The sequence below is a fragment of the Lolium rigidum genome, unplaced genomic scaffold (assembly GCF_022539505.1).
Source record: "Lolium rigidum isolate FL_2022 unplaced genomic scaffold, APGP_CSIRO_Lrig_0.1 contig_29181_1, whole genome shotgun sequence".
NCBI classification, from domain to species: domain Eukaryota; kingdom Viridiplantae; phylum Streptophyta; class Magnoliopsida; order Poales; family Poaceae; genus Lolium; species Lolium rigidum.
Window position 1 is genome coordinate 21431 of NW_025900107.1, and position 20734 is coordinate 42164.

The following is a 20734-nucleotide window of genomic DNA, read 5'->3' on the forward strand; positions in this document are numbered from 1 at the left end:
ATATCTATAACTAAAATGCATCTAGATACATCCGTATTTAGATAAAGCTTATTTTGGAACGAAGAGTTCAATCATAAAAGAAAAAAAATATAGTCAAGCCGCAGAAACAAGGGCAACTATGTATTTTCCCGCAAAAAAGGGCAACTATGTATTTGCAACGAAATAAAAGACTTGCATAATAAGCAGTGGCGGGCCTCTCAGTCTCCGCAGTCCACAGCTAGAAAGTACACCCAGCAGAACTGCAGAAGGCTGAAGAAGCATAGAAGCAGAGAGCACGCCACGGAACTGAGAGATAATCCCAACAAACTCTGAAGAAGCCGAGCATGGGGACAAAAGCGGCGCCGGCGACCCGCCAGATCGCGGCTGTTGGCGTCCTCGGCGCCGGCCAGATGGGCTCGGGCATCGCCCAGCTCGCCGCCGCCGCTGGCTGCAGCGTCTTTCTCCTCGACTCAGACCCGGCCGCCCTCTCGCGCGCCGTCGCCTCCATCTCCTCCTCCCTCGGCCGCCTCGTCGCCAAGGGGCAGCTCTCTCAGGTGAGTGCTTTGACCTCCCCTCGTCGCCCTTCGCGAATCAGGCCTGGTTGCTGAGTAATTGAGGATGACGCTATTCCTGTTCGTTGACATTTTTGGCTTCGCCTCGGTCAATAGGCTGCGTGCGATGATTCCGTCAAGCGGATAAAGTGCGTCTCCGATGTGCAAGAGCTTCGGGGTGTGGATCTTGTGATAGAGGCCATCGTTGAGTCGGAAGATGTCAAGAAGAAGCTGTTCATGGAGCTGGATAAGATCACCAAACCCTCTGCTATTCTTGCGTCCAACACCAGCTCCATTTCTATAACCCGGCTTGCCTCAGCTACCAGCCGCCCCTCTCAGGTGATCACCAATTAGGCTTCTCTCAGCAGACAGCACTGCCTTTTAATTATACTAGCTGTTTGCTGCTCTCAGCTGACTAAATGTGGCATTGTATGGTGGTATAGATCTTATCGATTGCATGCCAAGCGACATTTCGTGAACTATAGTGTCCCCATTTGTTATGTAGGTGGACAAATTCGCATCTGTCGTGTATATGTGTATACGATAATCTGAAGAACCAAAAAAAATAGTTTGTACAACTTCAAGACATGCCTCTGAAGAGAAAAGCACCTTCAATGTTTTGAAGTTTCTGAATGCCAAATATTCTACTAGTGTAACTGTAGTCAAGATACTCCTGTAATTTCTTAGTTTTCTCAGTCCTCTGATTACCATGTCTTTATTGTTTTTGTCTACTTAGTCCATCACATTCGAATATGTTTTCCCAGCAAATATGATCCCTTTTGTTTTTGGAGCTTTTCCATGATAAGGAGTTAAAACCTGTCCCATGACTTGAAGAGGTTTCCATTGTTGCAGGTAATAGGTATGCATTTTTTTAACCCTCCTCCAATAATGAAGTTGGTTGAAATCATACGAGGAGCTGATACATCAGAAGAGGTTTTTTCGCAAGTTAAATCTTTTTCAGAAAGGTAAGCGAAATCTTCCTTTTGCCCTTGGTAAACCTACTAGGCATAGTTTAAATGCTATCTTTTTTCTGCACATATTTCATGGACCTTTACCCAAAAAGATATCTGACTTCTGAAGTGGGACCTAAACCTGTAAGCTAAAACTATAACAGTTGTTGTTGTTCAGAGATTAGGGCCACACAGAATTAGTGTGCTACAAAACTTAATATTGTTAATGGATTTTTTAGAACACGTCAAACTTGGCATACTTTGGAGTTTAAGTAAATTTAGATTCTGAGTTTAGTAGTGTTTACCAGGTAGCCCAATATTTTCCTTGAAAAAAAGTTTCTACCTTTGAACGACCTTATAAGGTATATGACCTGTTTGGTTTGTGGTGTGTACTAAAGTTCAGCTCCAATGAGAATTGCATGCGTTCGTGGAGATATAAAACTAAGATAAAAATAGGTCCACCAGAATTGATACAGGATTTATTTGAGTTGTCAATTTGAAATCGTCTGTTGCCAACATATTTTTCTATTGCTTACTACCTAAGCGCGAAGTTGATTATTGGGTAGCTAGTTAAAGGAACTCAAATCAGACTGCATCATGAAGTGCCAGTCTCTAAAGCAGACAGTAACACACATTTTACCCTTGAAACTTCCTAATGATTTTGATTTTTCTAGGATTGGGAAGGTGGTTATATGTTCGCAAGATTACCCTGGCTTCATTGTAAACCGCATCCTAATGCCAATGATTAACGAAGCATTTTGGGCACTTTACACGGGAGTAGCTACCAAAGAGGACATCGATACAGGGATGAAGCTTGGCACAAATCATCCAATGGGTCCTCTTCAGCTTGCAGACTTCATTGGGTTAGATGTTTGCCTCTCGGTGCTTAGGGTACTTCACAACGGGCTAGGAGATAACAAGTACAGTCCTTGTCCTCTTCTTGTTCAATATGTCGATGCCGGACGACTTGGAAAGAAGCGCGGACAGGGTGTGTACTCATACGGGAGAAGCTCTTCATCAGTTAAACCCAAGTCATCTCTGTGAACATATCGGTAGGCTGCTGAGCAGAGAAATGAAGCTTTGTATGTACCTTGTACATCAGTGGTGAATGAAAGCAGAAGTCCAAAAAGAATACTAGTCACTCACCATCAGTCACAGGCTTACGAAGGCTTGGCTCTGTAGTATTGTTAAATAAGCTGATGTTTCAGCTTAGTTTTGTAGCATTGTTACATAAGTGGTCATAGGTTGAAGTTGCCTGTATCCCACAGGTTAACGTTAAAAGTGACGTGGCTGGCCTTCAAAATGTAACTTCAGTTACTATTGTCTACTCTAGTATACATATAACACCAAAATAAAAATAATGTGCAAAAGCACCTTTTGTGAAAAATCTATACATGTGATTTTTTTAGTTTACCATCCTGAATATTCAAAACGATATCTGCTGTCAAAGTTTGACTGAAGGCACATGTTCCAGACGTCTTTTTTGTGTGAATTGGAGAGAGTAAGAATGATGAAATTTACATACACTACTTAAATACCTGAAAATTCATTCTGTGCTTACCCAGTATGCAGTTTCAGAGATTAAGTACAATGATCCGTCAAGATCAGCGCTACGGATTTGACTACTGCGAGAACTAGCATAGCTGGAGCGTGCACAACAGCAACCAAGCAAATCTTCAAGCCCAGCAGTTTAGCAAAATAAATGTGCTTCTGTTGATCCGAGTGCTAACAATCACGAATTTTACATACTTGAGCACCTGAAAGCATCACGACCTTGCACCAAAATAAGCCATTGAACCGAAACACACGCGCGCACACACACATCATACTCATTATTATCCCTATATATTTAGCTCAACAAGAAACAAGAAATATCTGCAGACTGGACGAATAACAACATATAGCATTGTTACGTTCTAGGTGAGATTGAATCTTCATACGGATCGAACTTCACAATCCTTCTGACATCAGGGAGCAACTGGTGCTTAATTGGTCTGTGTCCTTTCTTGTACCAATAGTTGGTAATGTATCCTTCCAATTTTCTAACCTGATAAAGCAACAAAGTCAGAACCATCTTGGGACTATGCAAAACATCTATGAGAAGAAAGCAAGTCATATGCTTGAAGCATGATCATCCAGATCCAGTTAGCAAGTCACATCCACAAGAAAAATAGCACACAAAACTTGAAGAATGGTTGAACTAGAACATCAATAAAGATCCTTCTAACATCTAATGTGGATTTTCCTCATAAGTTGAATTACATGAACAATAGCTACACATTAAAAAGGTCCCAACATTTGATAAGCACATACTTCCTCTGATCCAAAATGTAAGTTTTGGGCATGCGAAAAGTTAATATCTATTTGATATTTTGGGTATTACTAATTCTTTCTTTATACATGGTCAAACTTAGAATTCTTTGACCTATAAAATTCTCAGAGAACTTATTTGGGATCAGAGATAGTATCTGTATCCCTTAAGATTATCGCATCACCCTGATTGCAAACAAACTTTGACAGGTATACCAGCAGAGCCAGTAGCATAGTTGTGAAAGATAATCTTGCAGGATTAATTGTTCTAGTAAGTAACTGGCAATGGGTACCGATATCACGATGATCGAAAGACTTCCAATAGATCAATCACTAGAAAGTAAAGTATAACATTCCACAAGAAAACAGCAGACTAGCAAGTAACAGAAAAAAGATCATGCTCAATCTATGTCTCTAGGGTGTTTTTTTTTTTTGAATCTGCTGTTCATTTTCTATGTTTTCAAGGTTGCTGATATGTTGATAAGTTCATAGGAGAAACACAGAGCATAGGTCTTACCCTTTTGACAATGTAAGATTCACCGGCAAAACTCAACGGTTCTGTTAATACAGTAAGAAAGCCATTCCTATTTCCATATACAATATCAGTAAAGTATCTATCACCAACCTGGAAAAGGTAGGTAAAATATTAGCAAACTAAACACGTTTTAATATCGAGTAAGAATGGTCAGAACTGATAATAGCCATTCCTACCAGAACAAGATCTGAAGCTGAACAACCAAAATAACTCTCAATTTCCTTAGCTGCTCCAGCAGGCTTCTTAGCATCTGTAATCAATGCAGGCATCAGTATTGGTTCAAAAGTTTCCACTCACAAAGTTAAATTACATCCTAAGAAATAAAGATGTTATCAAAACACAAACTCGTTTAACATTTAAGTGCAAGTAATTTCAATTTGCAACACATAATTTTAGTGCTTCAGTATCATGAGATGTAACTCATACTTAACAAAATGGAGCTTTTGAACTAATACTGATGCCAAATGTTGAACATAACAGGTGAAAGCTTAGCTCAATTCACTTGTTTTCATGAAGATAGCATTATATTTCCAGCTCAATTCTACAAACTCTCATTTCTGATAGCAGATTGAGTTACATGTAGTGCTAGGCTCGCCAACGATAGGACCGAGGCCCAAGGGCATACGTGATCCAGATGTTTGGGAAGCTAATAATTCGGGTAATTCTAGAGCTATGAGTTCCGTGGGCACTTACCATGTCTAATCACATGAACCCCGTCGATAGCCGCCTCGACCGTACTGGCATCCACTCCATCGGGATCATACTGCTTCAAGCCTGCATCCAAGCAAACACATCAATTCCATCATCACGCAAACGTTTCCCCCAATTTCACGCTTCCTAAGAGCAGCGCAACTCGACCAGGGCAGACCTGCGGAGTTGCTGTAGAGAGCGATGGCGCCGGGGAAGGCCGCGCGGCACTGGTCAAACGAGGCAGCGAGCAGTGGCCAGAGCGCGGGCGCGTAGGGCGCGGTGAGGGTGTTGTCCTTGTCGAACACCACGCCACGGAACCCCGCGCGACGGAGCTCCGCCCAGTCCAGCCACCGGATGTCCTGCACCGACACGTGCGGCAGCGCCAGACGCGGCTCGGACGCCGCGACGGTCACCACCGCGGCCACGCCGCCCGCGTTGAAGCGCTGCCCCAGCGCGCGGGGCCACGACGCGGCCACGCCCATGGGTGTTGCTCTGGCGGCGCTGAAGGGGGCGGGACTTGGATCGGTGTTTGGGTTTGCAGCTCTGGGGGCGGGGAGCGGGGAGGAGCGGGGAGGAGCGGGAGGGAGAAGTGGCGCCGGCGGCGGCCTTAGCATCAGAGCAGCGACGAGATGCTTGCTGCCGCTGGGCGTGCCCGTGTGGGAGAGAACGATCCGATGGATACCTTGGCCCTTGGGGATGGCGACATATTGCCAATCTGGCCCTGCGATGCAGTTGCTTCCAAGCTGAGTTTACTTTGGTTGGGCCTCTTTTGTTTTCAAAACAATTCATGCAGTTTTTAGGGAGCCAAATTTAGGCAGTTTGGTTGTTTTTGCCGACATCAAATCTTGGTCATCACGGTTCTTAAAGCATGTTTCAGATGTATGAAGAGAAACGGCCGAATCCATGGTTTTTTCCATAGCCAAGTTCCGCGCGTGTAAAAGGGGAAGATTGCGCCGAGCTCGTGTGAGGGTGGAGATGGCGTGAGCTCGCGCGTCCGTGGAAATAAAGCGGGAGAAAATACGTTACCTCGTATCTATCGATTTGCAAGCCCTATTTAAACTTGGTGGTAAAAAAAAAGAGGTGTACATCACTTATGCATAGACCGAGGTCTTTATCCCCCATTTCGAATATAAACACCCTTTGGCTCAGGCTCACCGTCAAATCACACGCACCATTCCCCCTCCCCCTCAAGCTCTTCATCCCGGGAAGAATCTTCACTGATGATCAGATAAGCGATGCCATCTACTCCAGTCAGTGTAGGACGGCGGCGGCAAGCGATCGTCCTCCTCTTCTATGAGTCGTACGTTGCCTTCTCCGCTCCTTTGATGGCAGTAAGTATTAGCAAACCCTAGTGTTGGTATTTTAGAGTAGATGATGTGATGTGGTACACCTAAGATAGTTATGTAGATTTTTCGTTGGTGGTGGTGTTCATGTTTTAGTGATCGATCAATGATTTTGTGGCCATATGACAGGTTTTGCATTTGCTGCTAGTGTTATTGTGTAATATGTTCTTATGTAATTCCAATGAAATGTTGATTATGTGTAGTATGTTTATGTGTTGTATGTTTTTATCTAGACCTTGCGAAAAAGATTGTTAGAATTTTTTGACAATTAGAAATATGTTTTTTGGGTGGAGAAAGCATATGCATCCGTGAGCCAAATTGAATTTCCGACTAAGAAGAATGTATATAGGCTCAAAGGTGATGTCTTGGGTGTATTAGAAACCACTGTACTCGTGCTTATAATATGGTCTAATGACCACGAAGAAACCATATTCTGGGAGGATAAAAGTCTAGGAAAAACCTCTCTCTTGAAACAATATCCCCTATACAACATCATCCGCCACAAGACCGACACAGTCACCACGGTTTTGGAGAATTTCCACCAAATGTGACATTTATGCGAGATTTAGTTGATCCAGGCTTGCAACATGGAACATTTCTTGGATAGTTGGTGGTTGTTCAATTATTGCAAGGAAATGGCCTATTTCTTTGGAAGCTACATGAGGGTGTACAGAGCACTGGCTCATTCGGAATTGTCAGTTGATAATAACCGAAGTATCTGGAAAATGAAGGTATTGTCAAACTAAAACTTTATTGTGGTATCTCCGCAAAAGTGTTATCCTTTCCAAGGATAACCTAGCAATCACAATTAACATAGAAATTTGCCATGCAGTTTTGTTACCATGATGAGACAATTAAGCACTTATTTTCCAGCTGCCTCGTAGTGTTGCAAACATTTGCAACTCATTACCTGGAATAGATCACGCGTATAGAATTATCATCGGTGAAAGAATTAGTCGCTTTAGCTACGGAGAAATAATATAATATGATTTACAAATTTTATTTCTTTGCAGGTCATTACCTATGTCTCCATTTGTTTTGTTTGTGATCCTCTCTCCAACATATAGAGAGATCTGTTTACGGCAGTTGTAGTAGGCGGTGAGCATATTTTTATCCTACATGGACAAGCTCCCATCGCGTTGCTACGAGTTAGCTACATAATTGTATTGTGTTCTTTTTGTACCGATGTGTATGATTTGTATCTGCATGATGCTAACTTATACCTTTATATATAAAAAAAAAAAGCCATGATGAACATGCCATCTCTTTAACTCCGTCAATTCGATGTCGGTTTTTTTTTTTTTTGAAAGGAATACGGTAGGGGAAGCCCCTACAGTGTTTTTTTTGTGAAATAATAAGAACCCAAATCTGCGTCCGTGGGGACTTGAACCTGGGTGGCTGGGTTGTACATCCACTTCCCTAACCAAGTGCGTCAATTCGATGTCGGTTGCTGAAAGATATTCCGCGGAAAGATATTCCGCGGACAGTCACAAAAGCCTCGTTGAAGGCAAGGGAGCTAGTTTATCATACGCCTAACAGAGAAGTAACTCGTAAGAGCACCTCTATAATACAAATGGTGTTGTAAAGAAATAAATTTTGCATTACTTGGAAAAAACTAATGTCCAACAGGTGACCTGTAGCTATATGTGACCTAAGTTTTCCCTCTATGTGATGTAAATATACATCACCAAACAGGTGGTGCAAAACAAATCTAGGTTGTGCGTGCACAACCAACTACTAGCCTGGACATTCATTTCACCCTCTCCCGTCATGTGTCCGCCACCCTCCCACGATTGTCGCTGGTGACCAAATCGAGTCATGCGATTGTCAGTGGGCGTTGCCCGGCTCCACCGCCCCCTCAGCCACTCCTCCGCCACTCCGGATGGCCGCGTCATCCCGTGAGGTTATTCAAAGATGAAGAAATGATGCGGACAACAAGCTCATGTCTGACTACTTCCTTGAGCATCCGGTGTACCTGAGATATTTTCGTCGCCGATTCTGGATGACTCTCAATTTGTTCTAGTGCATTGCATAGTGTGTCAAGTTCCATGATTGGTCCTTCGAACAGACGAGGAGTTGCACCAGAGAGCTAGGAATAGCACCTCCCAAAAGGTGATTGCCACATTGCACGTGATGGCATTAATTATTCTAACAGATCTTGTTGATGATCACTCGGCAATGTGCGAGAGGCATAGCATCAAGTGTGCGACACGCTTTGTAGTGGCGGTGGTTGTAGTGTGTGAGCCTGAGTTCTTGAGAGCACCCAATGCTCAAGACATGGCTCGGCTATTGGAGAAGAGTGCAACACTTGGTTTTTTTTAGGTATGTTCGGTTTCATTAATTGCATGTATTGGAGGTGGAAGAACTGTCCTGCAACATGGCATGGATAATTTAGATGGGACAAGAAGGATTCAACTATCATAATTGAGGCAGTGGCAAATTATGAGACATGGATATGGCATGCTTTGTTTGAATGTCCGGTTCTTGCAATGTCATCAATGCTCTCCAATGGTCACTTTTTTTTTAAATAATGGTGAGTCACCAATGATGGAGTTTCAAGCAAGTGGCCGTACCTACCACATAGGATACTACTTTGCGAATGACATCTATCTGAAGCATGTTATATTTGTGAATCCACTTCAAAGCCCCATGGTAAGAAATAACTCCAATTCCATAATGCTCAAGCGGCAGCTAGTAAAACGTGGAACAAACATTTTGGATTTTGCAAGCCTAATTTGCTATTGTGAGATCACCGGCTAGACTTCAAGATCAAGAGATCCTTTGATATATCATGAATGCCTGTGTAATCATGCATAACATGAACATTATGATAAGCATGGGAAGAATGAGGTATATGACAAATAAGACTTGAAGTGCCAATCTGTGTGGCCATCATAGAGGTGGAGACCGAGTCCCGAGCTTTCTTGATGCGTACCATAACATTTGAGATTCGGGTGTGCACGATTATCTTTAAAGGGATCTCATTGAGAAGTGGTGGAGGTGGAATGACCAACAAAACCACTAGGTTTATATATATGTCATGTTTTATGTGATGAATTTGATGTTGCTTGTGTGATGATTCGTGTGCTACTTGTTGAACTATTTGTAGACCAAGTTTCATTTGTTTCATAAATGTATGCAATTGTAAAGGTGGTTGTGTGGCAGCCATGCCTTATTTTGCATCATCTCGTAAACCAAAAACTGCACATGTGACCTAAATTCCAGTTTTTGGTGATGCATAACTTATAGGGCACTAGTTAGATATGCTCTAAGCCGCAGATCTGTCAATCAGTAACTTGTGTTCGCCACTGGGTGAAAGTATAGTGGCAGACTGAAGATATAGGTAGATAGAAGAGCGCTGAACCAGAAAAACAACAAATGATTTTTCTTTATCACCATCAGCTTCTAATTATCCATGATCCCACTAGGTGATATAAATGATATGACTCGGTAAGAAACTAATAAGACACAGCTTAATTTACTAATTTAAAACTATCAATGATATTATCAACCCAACGAATTAACACATGAAGATCTATCTATATATTACAAAGACAATATACAAATCTAAACAAGAACACATGAGAAAAAGAAAGATTTTCCCATTTAGCACATTCTCACTGCTTTTTTACATATCCAGAAGAAGACTCAACGTAATTCCCGCATTGAGTCAAGCCACTAAATTGATCTAGTCTTGAGTTTTCAAAGCATATAACAATTCCTGTCATGTGGCAATTGAAGTTAAGGAAAATGTAATCTTATCAGACAGCACAACAAGGAACAAGCATATACGACGCTAAACTTGGTTCATGGTTGGTTCTTACCAGATCATTGCGACCAGAGGCAAATGAAGGGTGAAGATCAGAAAGAAGTTTATCTTCTCTCAATCTTTCCAAGCCATCAAGTAGCCGCAGTTTTGTCTCAGCAGAACTTGAGTCCGTTGCAACACCTCTTCTGTGGAGGTCCATCCTTATGTATATCTCAAGTTCTTCAACTTGGCGAGACAACTGGAGAGCAATGAGCTAAGAACATAAAAATAACCTGGTTATTTGATTTGGACCACATAAACTACAATAGTCCAAAAAGAGAAGACTGAGAGAGGCAAGCAATCACCTGTACAAGATGTCGAATGGATACAGTTGGTTGACAACTTAGATAGGGCTTTTCCAATTTAGGTGTTGTTTGTCCATCAAGAGGAAGGAGAACAAGATACAAGTTGAACTGCAAGGAAATAGTATGAACGCCCTCAAGTCTAAATTAAAAATAAAGTATATCTACAACCAATGTAGCACAGGCTTCTTTATACGTTCCAGTTGAGTTCTGTTAGTTCATACAGACCTATCTGGCAAAACTACTGGAACAAGAGAAGATACATATATCAGAGGAATACATTGCCATTGAATGCATCTTACTATGCAGAAAAGGCTAGCAATACTACCAAGCATGATGCCTGAGTACGGAAACATATGATTTTGACCCTCTTTGAAGTGATCCTTTTGCAACAAGTTCCAGTTTATCAGTAATTTCTTGATTATAAATAACTTTATCCTAAAAAAACAGAATTGATATAATGTCATGCTCTAGAAGTACCTCTTTATCCATTTCATCAGTTGTACGCAGGTGCTCGACTAATTTCGCAACACGTCCGCTCTTTCCAAGCCTGCCATTTAAGCCGCCAACATTGCCATATCGAGTTTGGCTTCGCGTACCATTTTTGCCCCATGCGAGCATCTCTCCCCGCAATGGAGAGGTGGTGAAATTTTCTTTTACAGATACTAGTTCATCATTCTCCTCAGATCCATGGTCACTAGTGGCAATACCCATGGTTCTAACAGGAGAAGGTAGTGGTGCAGGCCTCTTTCTACCTCTTTTCTGCTTTAAATCTGGAGAGTGGTTATCAGCAGAAGACGGGTCTTTGCTGGCATCATTAGAATTTACTTCTTTTCTACCCTCATCATCGGAGACAGCATGGACAATATCACGAGCAACAGTTCTACCTCTCCCACGTGTTCGCACATTTCTCCTGTACTTCCTTGCAAAAGCATTGGCAGTGGCTTTTGCTGTGGAACTTTTCTTACCCATGGCCTCTGACTGTTTTCGAACCGTTTCTTCAATGGTTGCTTGAATCTTCCATGAAAAAATGACATTGATGAAAAATAATAATGAAAAGGAAGCTAAACTTTGCATGAGTATGTTCCTTGATTATTACTTATTACCCAGCAGATAAGATTACCTTCTTGTTCCGAGTCTTCTCCTCTTCACTGAAAGCAAATTCCTGAAGCCTCAAGTATATGAGAAGCATGGCGAGAAGAGCTAAATGGGGCTAAATAAGATAAACTAAACGCTGACAGTGTAACATAGACATCACCTCTTCCTCGTACTTATCAATATCTGGGTACAAGGTTGCAATCAATGCATCGTAATTAGGATCATCCCTCAAAGAACGTCTGCTCGCACAATGAGTGCGGCATGCTGGGCACTCATTATTTCTGCAAAACCAGTTTGTACTGTCAAATATGCTTTTTTTTCATAACTTGCAGCACAGAATTAGTTTGTGAATTTCCCATTGTGAAAATTAATAACATGACAAGCTTGTAGAAAAAATATGTTTGGCATCATACCCTAGCCGCATAGATTTATCAATGCAATCCCTGCAGAAACGGTGCAAACATTCCATAACTGTTCTTGTCTTCCGGATAATGCCTGTAAATTTGAAGGACAAAATTTGGTGTCTGTCATATCTTCATCGAATGAAACATTACATATGTAGAACAGCACTATATCTGAAACTTAGTAAACGCGAGCAATATAAGGTGTAGCAAGTGACTATAATATTTTCACTTATATTTCTTTATAATTTTTATCCAACACACTAAATTTGTATTAAACTCAGATAAAAAAAACTACTTTGCGAACTTTTGTAAAATGAAAAGGGATATCAACTGCGTCAAAGATTTGTACCCAGGTAGGAAGTTATGCCATCAGATGTAACATAGGAAGCTAGACTGCATAACGTATACTAGAGAAATTAGAGATGGACTGACTCTGAACTAGAAGAGGCACACTACAGAATATAGTAAATAATACCATCAGCATGAGAAAGGGAAAAGTTGCGAGTGAGCACCATGAGTCCCATGACTCCTACACCATCAGTCCCTCACTAACTTTTGATTTTTTTTTGAAAAATAGTAAATAAAAACAAAAAAAACTACAAAAAGGGATGAGTGCAGTACAAGATTAGACTATGTTACACAAAAAAATTCAGAGAAAAACTTATAGTACATGGCCTACACAAAAATAGCAAATGGTAGCAAATATATGTGAATACAAGATTCTTCAAAATTTATCTTTTTTGTATCTCTCAAATAGCACAACATATTAATCTCAAATATTTCAGGTCAATATAACTTTTGTACTACATGGTGTAGATATTTATTTTCAAAAAATAATTGTTCACTGAAAGTCTCAAAAAGATGTGTGGGGTGTAGGTGTCATGGTGCTTAGAAAAATGCTACTCGACAGAAAGTGGCACTGATTCAGTCAAACAATAAGATATACATTTGGTACAGCGCATGTAAAACAATTATGCATGGTAGAAGAATGATCATACAATAATACTAAAGAAAGGTTCAGGATTAGTTTCTCCTGAACAGGTAACTAGTATCGACAATTGAAACGACTATAGTTCCTTCGATGTAGATGCCTTCACCTACGAAGGAAGCAAAACTGGAAAGTCCTTACGATGCAGACTGTGGTTTCAACTTAGCTGTGCTATGTAATCACACAGTATAAAAAAACTATTACAACTACCCTTAAACTTGCATATGTAAGGAAAAACAGACGAGACAACTAATTGATGCCCAGAAGATTATCAAAGATACACTGACAATCAGAAGGCAACAAATATTAGAGGGAAATATAATATACGCAGCAGCACGAATGAAACAGGTGGGCTACTGAATATGCTAGGTTATTATGCAGTGATAAAATGTTTAAATATGTATGTAGACATAAGGCGTATGTGCATTAGGCTGGTGCCAACGCGGGCGGTAGCCGGGGCGCTACCGCCCGGGGCGGGGCGGGAGGCGGTCTGGAGGCGGGCGGGACGGGAGGGAGGGGCGCCGGCGGGGGCGCCCGGCGGTAGCGCCCGCTCCCGCCCGGCTGGCGCCCGCGTTGGCGGCGGGAGGGAGGCGGGAGAGGGGCGGGAGGCGGGGCGGCGCGATGGCGGGGTGGGGCGGGAGGCAGGCGGGCGGGAGGCGGGCTGGAGGCGGGCGAGAGGCGGGCTGGAGGCGGGCTGGAGGCGGGCGAGAGTGGGCGGGAGCGGGGCGGGAGTGGGGCGGCAGTGCCCAACGGCTAGCTGACGTGCCGCGACGCGATTGGTCCATGTCAGCTAGCCGTTGCTGGTTCAAATTTTCAGCTCCACCCCTATAAATACCCCCATATACCCCCATATTTTTCACTCACACTCCACACCCATCTCATCTCCATTCATCACCTTCCCTCTCTCAACTTCTCCACCATGTCCGGTTGGACTCCACCAGATTTTTCGTTCACGGATCTGATGCAAGACGGGTCACCAATAGACCTCGAAGGTGCCTCTCCGACGCATCGTCGCAGCAATGTAGCTTCTTCGCCGATTCCCCGAGTTTTATGGTCCCCCGGCGCACCACCTCCGGGGCCATATGGCTCATACGCTCCACCTCCGGCGCCTCCGGGGCCATATGGTTCATTTCTTCCGCCTCCGTATCCATACCCCCAAGCACCTCCAAATGCTCCACCTGTAGGTAGCGGGAGTGGCATTGTACCCCCCTACCCACCACCTTCGTACGGGTCATACCCTCCACCTCCGTATCCATACGCGCCATATGGTCCGTACCCCCACCACCTTCCGAAGCTCCAAGCTCCGAGTCCAATGCCGCGGAAACAATCGTACCACCGCGTGCAAAGAGGCTTGACTGGACTGTCCCGGAAGAGGAGAAACTGGTACTTTACAAGGAGGTGTCCCTGTTCAACGCATACCACATCCAAGAAACAAATATGCGTCAGAGTGGAGCAGACGATGATATGGTCATGAAGGCGGCAATGGAGAGGTACGCCGCAGACAAAAGAGTGACGGGGCCGTTCATAAAGCTCCACTCGGTGGAATGCTGTAAAAAATGAAGCGAAGTGGAAAGGACAACATGGTCCTGGTAGTGGAACCGACTCCGAGTTCCAAGAGAATCCGTCTAGGACCTGATGGTGAGTTCAGCTCTAGCGACGCGACAGGCGACACGGAGGAAGAGCGTCCAATGGGCCGCGATAGGGCCAAGACCGCGGTACGTAAGGGCAGGAGGAAGGGGAAGGAAACCTCATCAAGCAGTGAGGTAGGAAGTAAATCCTTCGCGATGAGTACCATGATGAAGAGTTTAGTGAAGGCTAAGCTATTCAAGCAATGGAACAAAATGAAAGACCGATCAACCGTCGACATGAACGAAGCAGAAAAGCGCAAACATGCGAAGGCCATGAAGATGGTGGAAAAAGAGCTTGGTCTGGAAGATGATGACGACGAGGAGGAGGAGCAGAACCAAGAGGAAGAAGAGTAGAATTTTTATTTATTATGTAATTTTTAATATTTATTATGCAATTTATTAATTATTATGTAATCGGAAATATTTTAAGTTGAATAAAATATTTTCTTGCATTATTTTGAATGTCTAAACAAAATCGAGTGAAATAACTTAATGTAGAAAAGAAATGGTGATGTGGAGGAGAGAGAAGTGAGAGTGGGGACTATAGCCCATGCATTGGCACCGTGTGGTGAGAGTGGGGTGAGAGTGGGGTGAGAGTGGGCCAAAAGCTGACGTGGCGGGGCGGGAGCGGGGCGGTGCGTTGGCACCAGCCTTAGCATGTTCAGGAGCTTCCATGTTAGCATTCAGAAAAGCAATATGGAATCCGAATCTCTAAGCAAAATGGCAACATGTATACATACCTAAACAAATAGGGCACTGGACTTCCTTCCGTATTTCAGCTAATTTCACTAGTATAAACCTGTGGAGAAAACAGTTCATGTAAGCTTCAAGCTGCGTGAGATTAACATCAAACCGTTCACCATATATCAACCTTATGATCTGAGGTTTGGTTGAACAGTTCAATATAAAGCAGTAGCATTAGCTTGAAAATATAGCTGACTACAAACTTAACACCAAATAATAACATATAACCTGCAGGTGCTTGCCTACAGAGTCATGTGGCAATGGCATAGATCCATAAGACATCTGAATAAAATAATACCAAATGTGTTCTTAAGACCAACCCTGATCTCCAACATTGCACCAGATAGATTTCCACAGCATTTGCATCTTCTATAAGGCTACTGGTTGAAGAGCATGTTACCGAAGTGCTATGTGTTGTGTGTGGAAGAACTAGTAGGAAAATTCCATATGAAAAAAGAAAGTCTGTTGTGGTGTGCCAAAAACAGAGTTAGAACACCTAAAGCTGCATTCGTAGACAACGTGAGGACACCTGACCAAAGTAGTAAGGTAACATCAACGGGAAATCATCTAGACCAGCTAAGGAAGACTTCCGAATAGAAGCTGGTCACAAGCTATGAGAACTTATAAACACACAGCCGCCAAAAAAACAGCAACGGAATAGCGAATTTAGAGCAAGAACGATGAGACAAGCAGAGCAGCTTATTAGGCTTCAGATGCAAGTGGTGACCCCAGTCCAACATAAGAGTGTAGCACAGACAGGTAGCTTGCACAGCTGGGTGTCTAGGCTGAGCCCGAATATTATTCCCAGGAATCTCCGTCATGGCTATGGCGTGGCGTCCAGTATGATGGAAGCATGCATACACCATCAAAGAGATCGTACGCATAGCTCGAAGAAACAGGATGCGAGACTGTTGGTTGACGAAGTGATCATACGAACGAAGCGACCAGAATCGCTTCTCCGGAAGTCTAGCAGGCAGCCAACCGAGCCCACCAGTCACCTCGCAGATTCACCGCCGTGGGTGGGTGGGAATAGGATAGGAGGGAGCGGGGTAGGACTCGAGGACACGGAGCATGGGAGCAGGGCAACCGACAATAAATCGCGTAGAAAGCCACACGGGATCCACGATACCGGAAGGCCGGGATAGGGCCGGAGCCGGGAGAGACCTGAGGGAGGGGAGGAGGGAAGACTCACTCGTCCATGCCGCCGTCGCTCTGCGACGATTCGCTGTCGCTGTACGCGCCGCCGCCTCCGCCGCGTTTGGGGCTTCCTGAATCTGCCGAACCCATAAGAAATAGGACACACATGCTTCTTAGCGATACTCACACCGAAACATGCAGAGTAGCAGGCGATTGCGAGATACGGTAGGTCCCGATGCTCACCGCGTACGCGCTGCGGCTGCGGGTCGGTGGCCCGATTGGCGGCGCCTCCGCCGGGCACCAGGCGGAGCCCTCCCCCTCCGCCGCCGGCTGTGGAAGCATCCGCCGTCCCGTTGGCCTCCTCCACGTGGTCGCGGGGTTTGGAGGACGGCGAAGGGAGCTGGCGCTTCTGCGAGGGCATTCTGGCGTAGGATCCCGGCCCTCGGATTCCGGCGAGGCGGCCCCGCGGGGCGTCCGGGAGAGGGGAGGGGCAGAGGGATGTGGCGGCCGACGGGGAGGACGACTGGAAGAGGTGGTGGCCAGGTGGGTGCGGGAGCCGGGATGGAAGGGAGGCTGCAGGGGGCGGAGAAAGAGAGAGGAGGACTTGCGGAAATAAATAAGGAGCTCGATGCGTGTTTGTGTCGTGCTCGGTCGTCCCGGTCGTGTATATCTACTATCTCCTGGCTACTTCGTCTCGGGGAATCGCGTGAGAGATCGGGAGCGAGGCCGGCAGCGAGCGGCGCGAAGGACATGCAGGCCGCCGTGCTTCTGGGCGTGGCTCCGATTGTTGCAGCTGCGTGGGGGCAAAGCGGAGGGCGGCCGTACTTCCATGCCGGCGGCTCCATCTGGTATATGGGTGGATCAACGAACAAGACGGACACGCGTGAACACTGACTGTACTGGGACGCCGGTTTTGTGCAACCGGCAACCCGCCGGCGCTCTACCGGAGCCATCCGCCGGTCGACGGAAATCAATCAAGCTGAACTTTGACGATCCGTTGATAAGGTGATATATATATGTCATTCAGCTCGTAGAACAAACGCATTCAAGATGGACAGACAAAAGCAACAGAGTTTGCTATCCATAGAATAGGAGGAAGAGTGTAGAGTTTTGACTTGTGTTTTCTCAGACAAGAACACTAGCCAGCGCGGTAAATATACACTGTCAGTAACAATGTTCCTTCTGGTTATGCACTTCATCGTGCTTTCTCTCTCGGAAAAAATGATCATGACATCATGTAGTATAGAACGAGGAATACCGAAAATGGAAGTGAACACACTTTTTTTAATCGAAAATGATATAACTGGAGCCACAAAACATCTACTTCTAGCTTCCAAAAAAAAAATGAAACAGAACTGAAAGATCAAAGATGCAGCGCTATTGGGATGGAAGAAACAGTCTCTGTCTAGGTTATAAGAGGATCATGAACACAGCTAGACTTAATTAATTGCTTGACTTTCTACTCCGAATGACGTTGAAACTCCCGGATTATATATCCAGTGCCGAGTACGTCACAGGCTAAGCAGTATACTAGTAGATTCTAACTGCAACTCGTCAGATCACTAAGCCAGTGTCAGAATGTCTGACAAGTGAAGCGACAGCGATATGCCATTCGCTTCTGAAGTTGCAAATTGTCGTTGCCTGATTGGTAAGTGTTGTTCTCGTAAAATCAGTACCCGAAAGTATGGTAGGGACGACGACTCTATTCATGAAAAATAATTTATGGATTCATAGCAGAAGTCCATACTCTAAAAACTAGTCCTAACAGAAGCCATGAACTAGAAAAGTTCAAAGAAAGGTCATGAACTGGGAACTCCAGATCTCCAGATAGCAGTGTTGGCGCAACCAACAAATTAATCAGTGACTCCAGGAAACACCAGGCTGATCTTGCATTCAGCAGCTCCATGCCTGTTTTAAGAGATGGCCGAACGCAGGTCGCAGGAGATGTGAAATCAGAGGTTACAGTCGTGAAGGACAAGGAGCGACACGCCGCCGCTGGTGTGGCGACAGGCATAACGGCGAAGGCATGCACACTATCATAATGCACGATCATGCGTTCAATGTTTATGCTGCTAGGATAATCAGCTCTCCCAAAGACCACGGACCAAACCACGGACAAATTGGAACGAGGCAATCATCGAGCATCGTGGTTGTATACTTGCAGACCACTACTCTCCTGAGACCTGAGCTCACCAGCTCGGCCATGTATCTCGCCGTTGGCCAGAGTCACAGCAGCGGAGCTAGGCTAGCCCACGACTGCACGAGACATGAAGCAGCAAGGAGATCGGATCGCCTTGACGGGCAAGGCCCAGCAGAGGAGAAGAGAGCAGGGAGCACGGGCCCAGCAGAGGAGAAGGGAGCATGGAGCCACGGGGGAGGGAAGGCTTACTAGTCGTCGTCCTCGTCGCCGGCGCTCAGAGACGACTCGCTGCCGTTGCCGCTTCCGCCTCCTCCTCCACGCCCACCTTCCGCGTCGGGATCTGCGCAACCAATCAAGCACGGACGAGGCCACTTAGAGATGCCCACAGCCCCATGCCATCGAACGCGATGCCCGCGCGCGTGCATCGAGAGACAGAGATGTCGGCGCCCTTCGTCTTACCGCCGTAGCGGGTCGCCCGACGCGGAGCGAGTTCGCCGTCCGAGGACCCATGCGAGGCCGCGCCTCCGCCGCGGCTGGTGGCGGCGCGGCGGACTCCGACGTGGCCGTGCGAGTGGTCGTCGTAGGCGGGCGGCGGGAGCGGGCGCTTCCGGGCGGCCATTCCGTCCTCCGGTCTGGGGTCCGCGGCGGGGTTCTCGACCGCGCGGCGGCTTTCCCTGGGCGTTGGGGGGAGCGGGTGGTGGTTCCGTGGAGAGGGTGGAAGTGCGGCAGGGAGAGGAAGAGGAGGAGGGTCAGGCCAGGTCTGAGGGATGCATTTGTAGCGTGCGTGTGGCCTGACCGGATTTGACGATCGCGCGAGGGCCAGCGAAGAAGGGGCCAAGGAAGAAGCGGACGGCGCACGGGACTTGCTAGCCGGCGCGCGGCACACCTGCCGTCTTCGCCGAGATATGCGAGCCGTTTTTCTGAATTCGCGTAGCCGTAGTTCTGAACTCGTGTCAAGTGGTTTGGTACCCCACTTTGATGTAGGGTTGAAAACTTGAGATGAAGTAAAGGTGTAGTTCGAGTTTATTTGAACGGCAAGAACGGTAATCCATCACAAGGTGCATGACCCGGACATTTTCGTTAGGAAGTTTTTAAGAATTTCGTTGCAAAGTATTTAAGGTCGAGTAATGCTACACCTACGGACAGGTTTTACGGAAATCTCTTACGAACCTATAACGTGACATAGCAAGAATGGGTGAAACTACAAACCACTCCCGGTTTTTCAGCAAGGGATAAAATTTCACCCAACCATTTTCGGCCACGTTCGTCTGTAATCTTTCCGTAAGCCTATCAGTCCGTAAGTCTAGGATTATTGTTTGAGAGTTGATATCATTTTTCTACTCCCTCCATCCCAACAAAGTTGTCTAAAATTTGCATGTCTAATCATGAAGTAGCTAATTGGCCCGGTTGTCTCTTAGTGGTGGGCTAACTAGGGTTAGGGTTCCTCGCAAAAAAAAACTAGGGTTAGGATTTACAAACGTGATATTGGCATATATCTTAAGATCGACGAATCTGGCGTGCATGTCTGATCCATTGGTATCATGCTTTATGATTCGTTTTTATATGTTTCATGATTTCATCATGTTTCGTAAAAACCACACGGATTAAAACACAAAAGGACGGGATGAAAGAATGCAAACTACCCTGCATGATAGAAAGAAAATTTTCCATATATCTTGATCAATTAAGACATTTGTTCCTAATCATGTGAAAGAACATTTTATACTCGGTCTCGAAAACTAGTAGGTGTCATTGGTAGACAAACGATGGAGCTATTAGGGACACTTGGCGGTCGGGAGGGTGATTTTAGGTGATCATGCTAGAGAGAGATGATGAAGAGGACCTCGTCTCACCGAAGGCCATGGTCTGACAAGGGCTCATCGTCCTTAGCACCGTTCGCTGGTGTGTGACGCCTCTCGTGGGCTCGTGGAGATATCATCTTCGGCAATCACAACGATATTGTAGAAGAGAATCGGGAAGAGGAGGGCGGAGATACAGATCATCGCCTCAGTGGATCAGCTGGCAAGTCCTTCACAGTAAGCTATCCATCATCACCTTCTTAAGGCCGGTGGGTGAGTTCACTGATACGTCCCAAACGTATCTATAATTTCTTATGTTCCATGCTAC

The 20734-nt window shown here is 45.2% G+C and overlaps 3 protein-coding genes across 3 annotated transcripts; 1 reads left to right on the forward strand and 2 right to left on the reverse strand.

Annotated features, from left to right (window-relative positions):
- The first annotated feature begins 276 nt into the window (after positions 1–276).
- On the forward strand, positions 277–2611 carry LOC124680834 (3-hydroxybutyryl-CoA dehydrogenase-like). The gene is made up of 4 exons (XM_047215874.1): positions 277–533; positions 648–869; positions 1383–1495; positions 2155–2611. The coding sequence occupies exons 1-4, from the start codon at positions 324–326 to the stop codon at positions 2522–2524; spliced, it is 915 nt and encodes a 304-aa protein (XP_047071830.1). The 5' UTR covers positions 277–323; the 3' UTR covers positions 2525–2611.
- Positions 2612–3373: 762 nt separating this feature from the next.
- LOC124680835 (phosphatidylglycerophosphate phosphatase 1, chloroplastic/mitochondrial-like) lies at positions 3374–5629 on the reverse strand. The gene is made up of 5 exons (XM_047215875.1): positions 5194–5629; positions 5019–5099; positions 4502–4575; positions 4308–4415; positions 3374–3527 (listed from the first exon to the last, which is right to left on the reverse strand). The coding sequence occupies exons 1-5, from the start codon at positions 5627–5629 to the stop codon at positions 3390–3392; spliced, it is 837 nt and encodes a 278-aa protein (XP_047071831.1). The 3' UTR covers positions 3374–3389.
- Positions 5630–9840: 4211 nt separating this feature from the next.
- On the reverse strand, positions 9841–16888 carry LOC124680833 (putative E3 ubiquitin-protein ligase RING1a). Its single transcript, XM_047215873.1, has 10 exons — positions 16711–16888; positions 16523–16604; positions 15327–15385; positions 11980–12061; positions 11727–11847; positions 11592–11633; positions 10949–11485; positions 10472–10579; positions 10183–10380; positions 9841–10079 (listed from the first exon to the last, which is right to left on the reverse strand). Exons 1-10 carry the CDS (start codon positions 16886–16888, stop codon positions 10047–10049), a joined length of 1440 nt encoding a protein of 479 aa, XP_047071829.1. The 3' UTR covers positions 9841–10046.
- Between the last annotated feature and the right edge of the window lie 3846 nt (positions 16889–20734).

What these genes read in the sequence shown, in the direction of transcription:
- LOC124680834 (XM_047215874.1), top strand. Translation starts at nt 324, where the DNA reads ATGGGGACAAAAGCGGCGCCGGCGACCCGCCAGATCGCGGCTGTTGGC. An exon ending in CCAAGGGGCAGCTCTCTCAG is followed by an intron (nt 534 to 647) that starts GTGAGTGCTTTG and finishes CTCGGTCAATAG; the next exon opens with GCTGCGTGCGATGATTCCGT. An exon ending in GTTAAATCTTTTTCAGAAAG is followed by an intron (nt 1,496 to 2,154) that starts GTAAGCGAAATC and finishes TGATTTTTCTAG; the next exon opens with GATTGGGAAGGTGGTTATAT.
- LOC124680833 (XM_047215873.1), bottom strand. Translation starts at nt 16,888, where the DNA reads ATGCCCTCGCAGAAGCGCCAGCTCCCTTCGCCGTCCTCCAAACCCCGC. An exon ending in CCATTCGACATCTTGTACAG is followed by an intron (nt 10,381 to 10,471) that starts GTGATTGCTTGC and finishes TTATGTTCTTAG; the next exon opens with CTCATTGCTCTCCAGTTGTC. An exon ending in CCTCTGGTCGCAATGATCTG is followed by an intron (nt 10,080 to 10,182) that starts GTAAGAACCAAC and finishes GCCACATGACAG; the next exon opens with GAATTGTTATATGCTTTGAA.
- LOC124680835 (XM_047215875.1), bottom strand. Translation starts at nt 5,629, where the DNA reads ATGCTAAGGCCGCCGCCGGCGCCACTTCTCCCTCCCGCTCCTCCCCGC. An exon ending in TCTCTACAGCAACTCCGCAG is followed by an intron (nt 5,100 to 5,193) that starts GTCTGCCCTGGT and finishes GCTTGGATGCAG; the next exon opens with GCTTGAAGCAGTATGATCCC. An exon ending in GGTTCATGTGATTAGACATG is followed by an intron (nt 4,576 to 5,018) that starts GTAAGTGCCCAC and finishes CATTGATTACAG; the next exon opens with ATGCTAAGAAGCCTGCTGGA.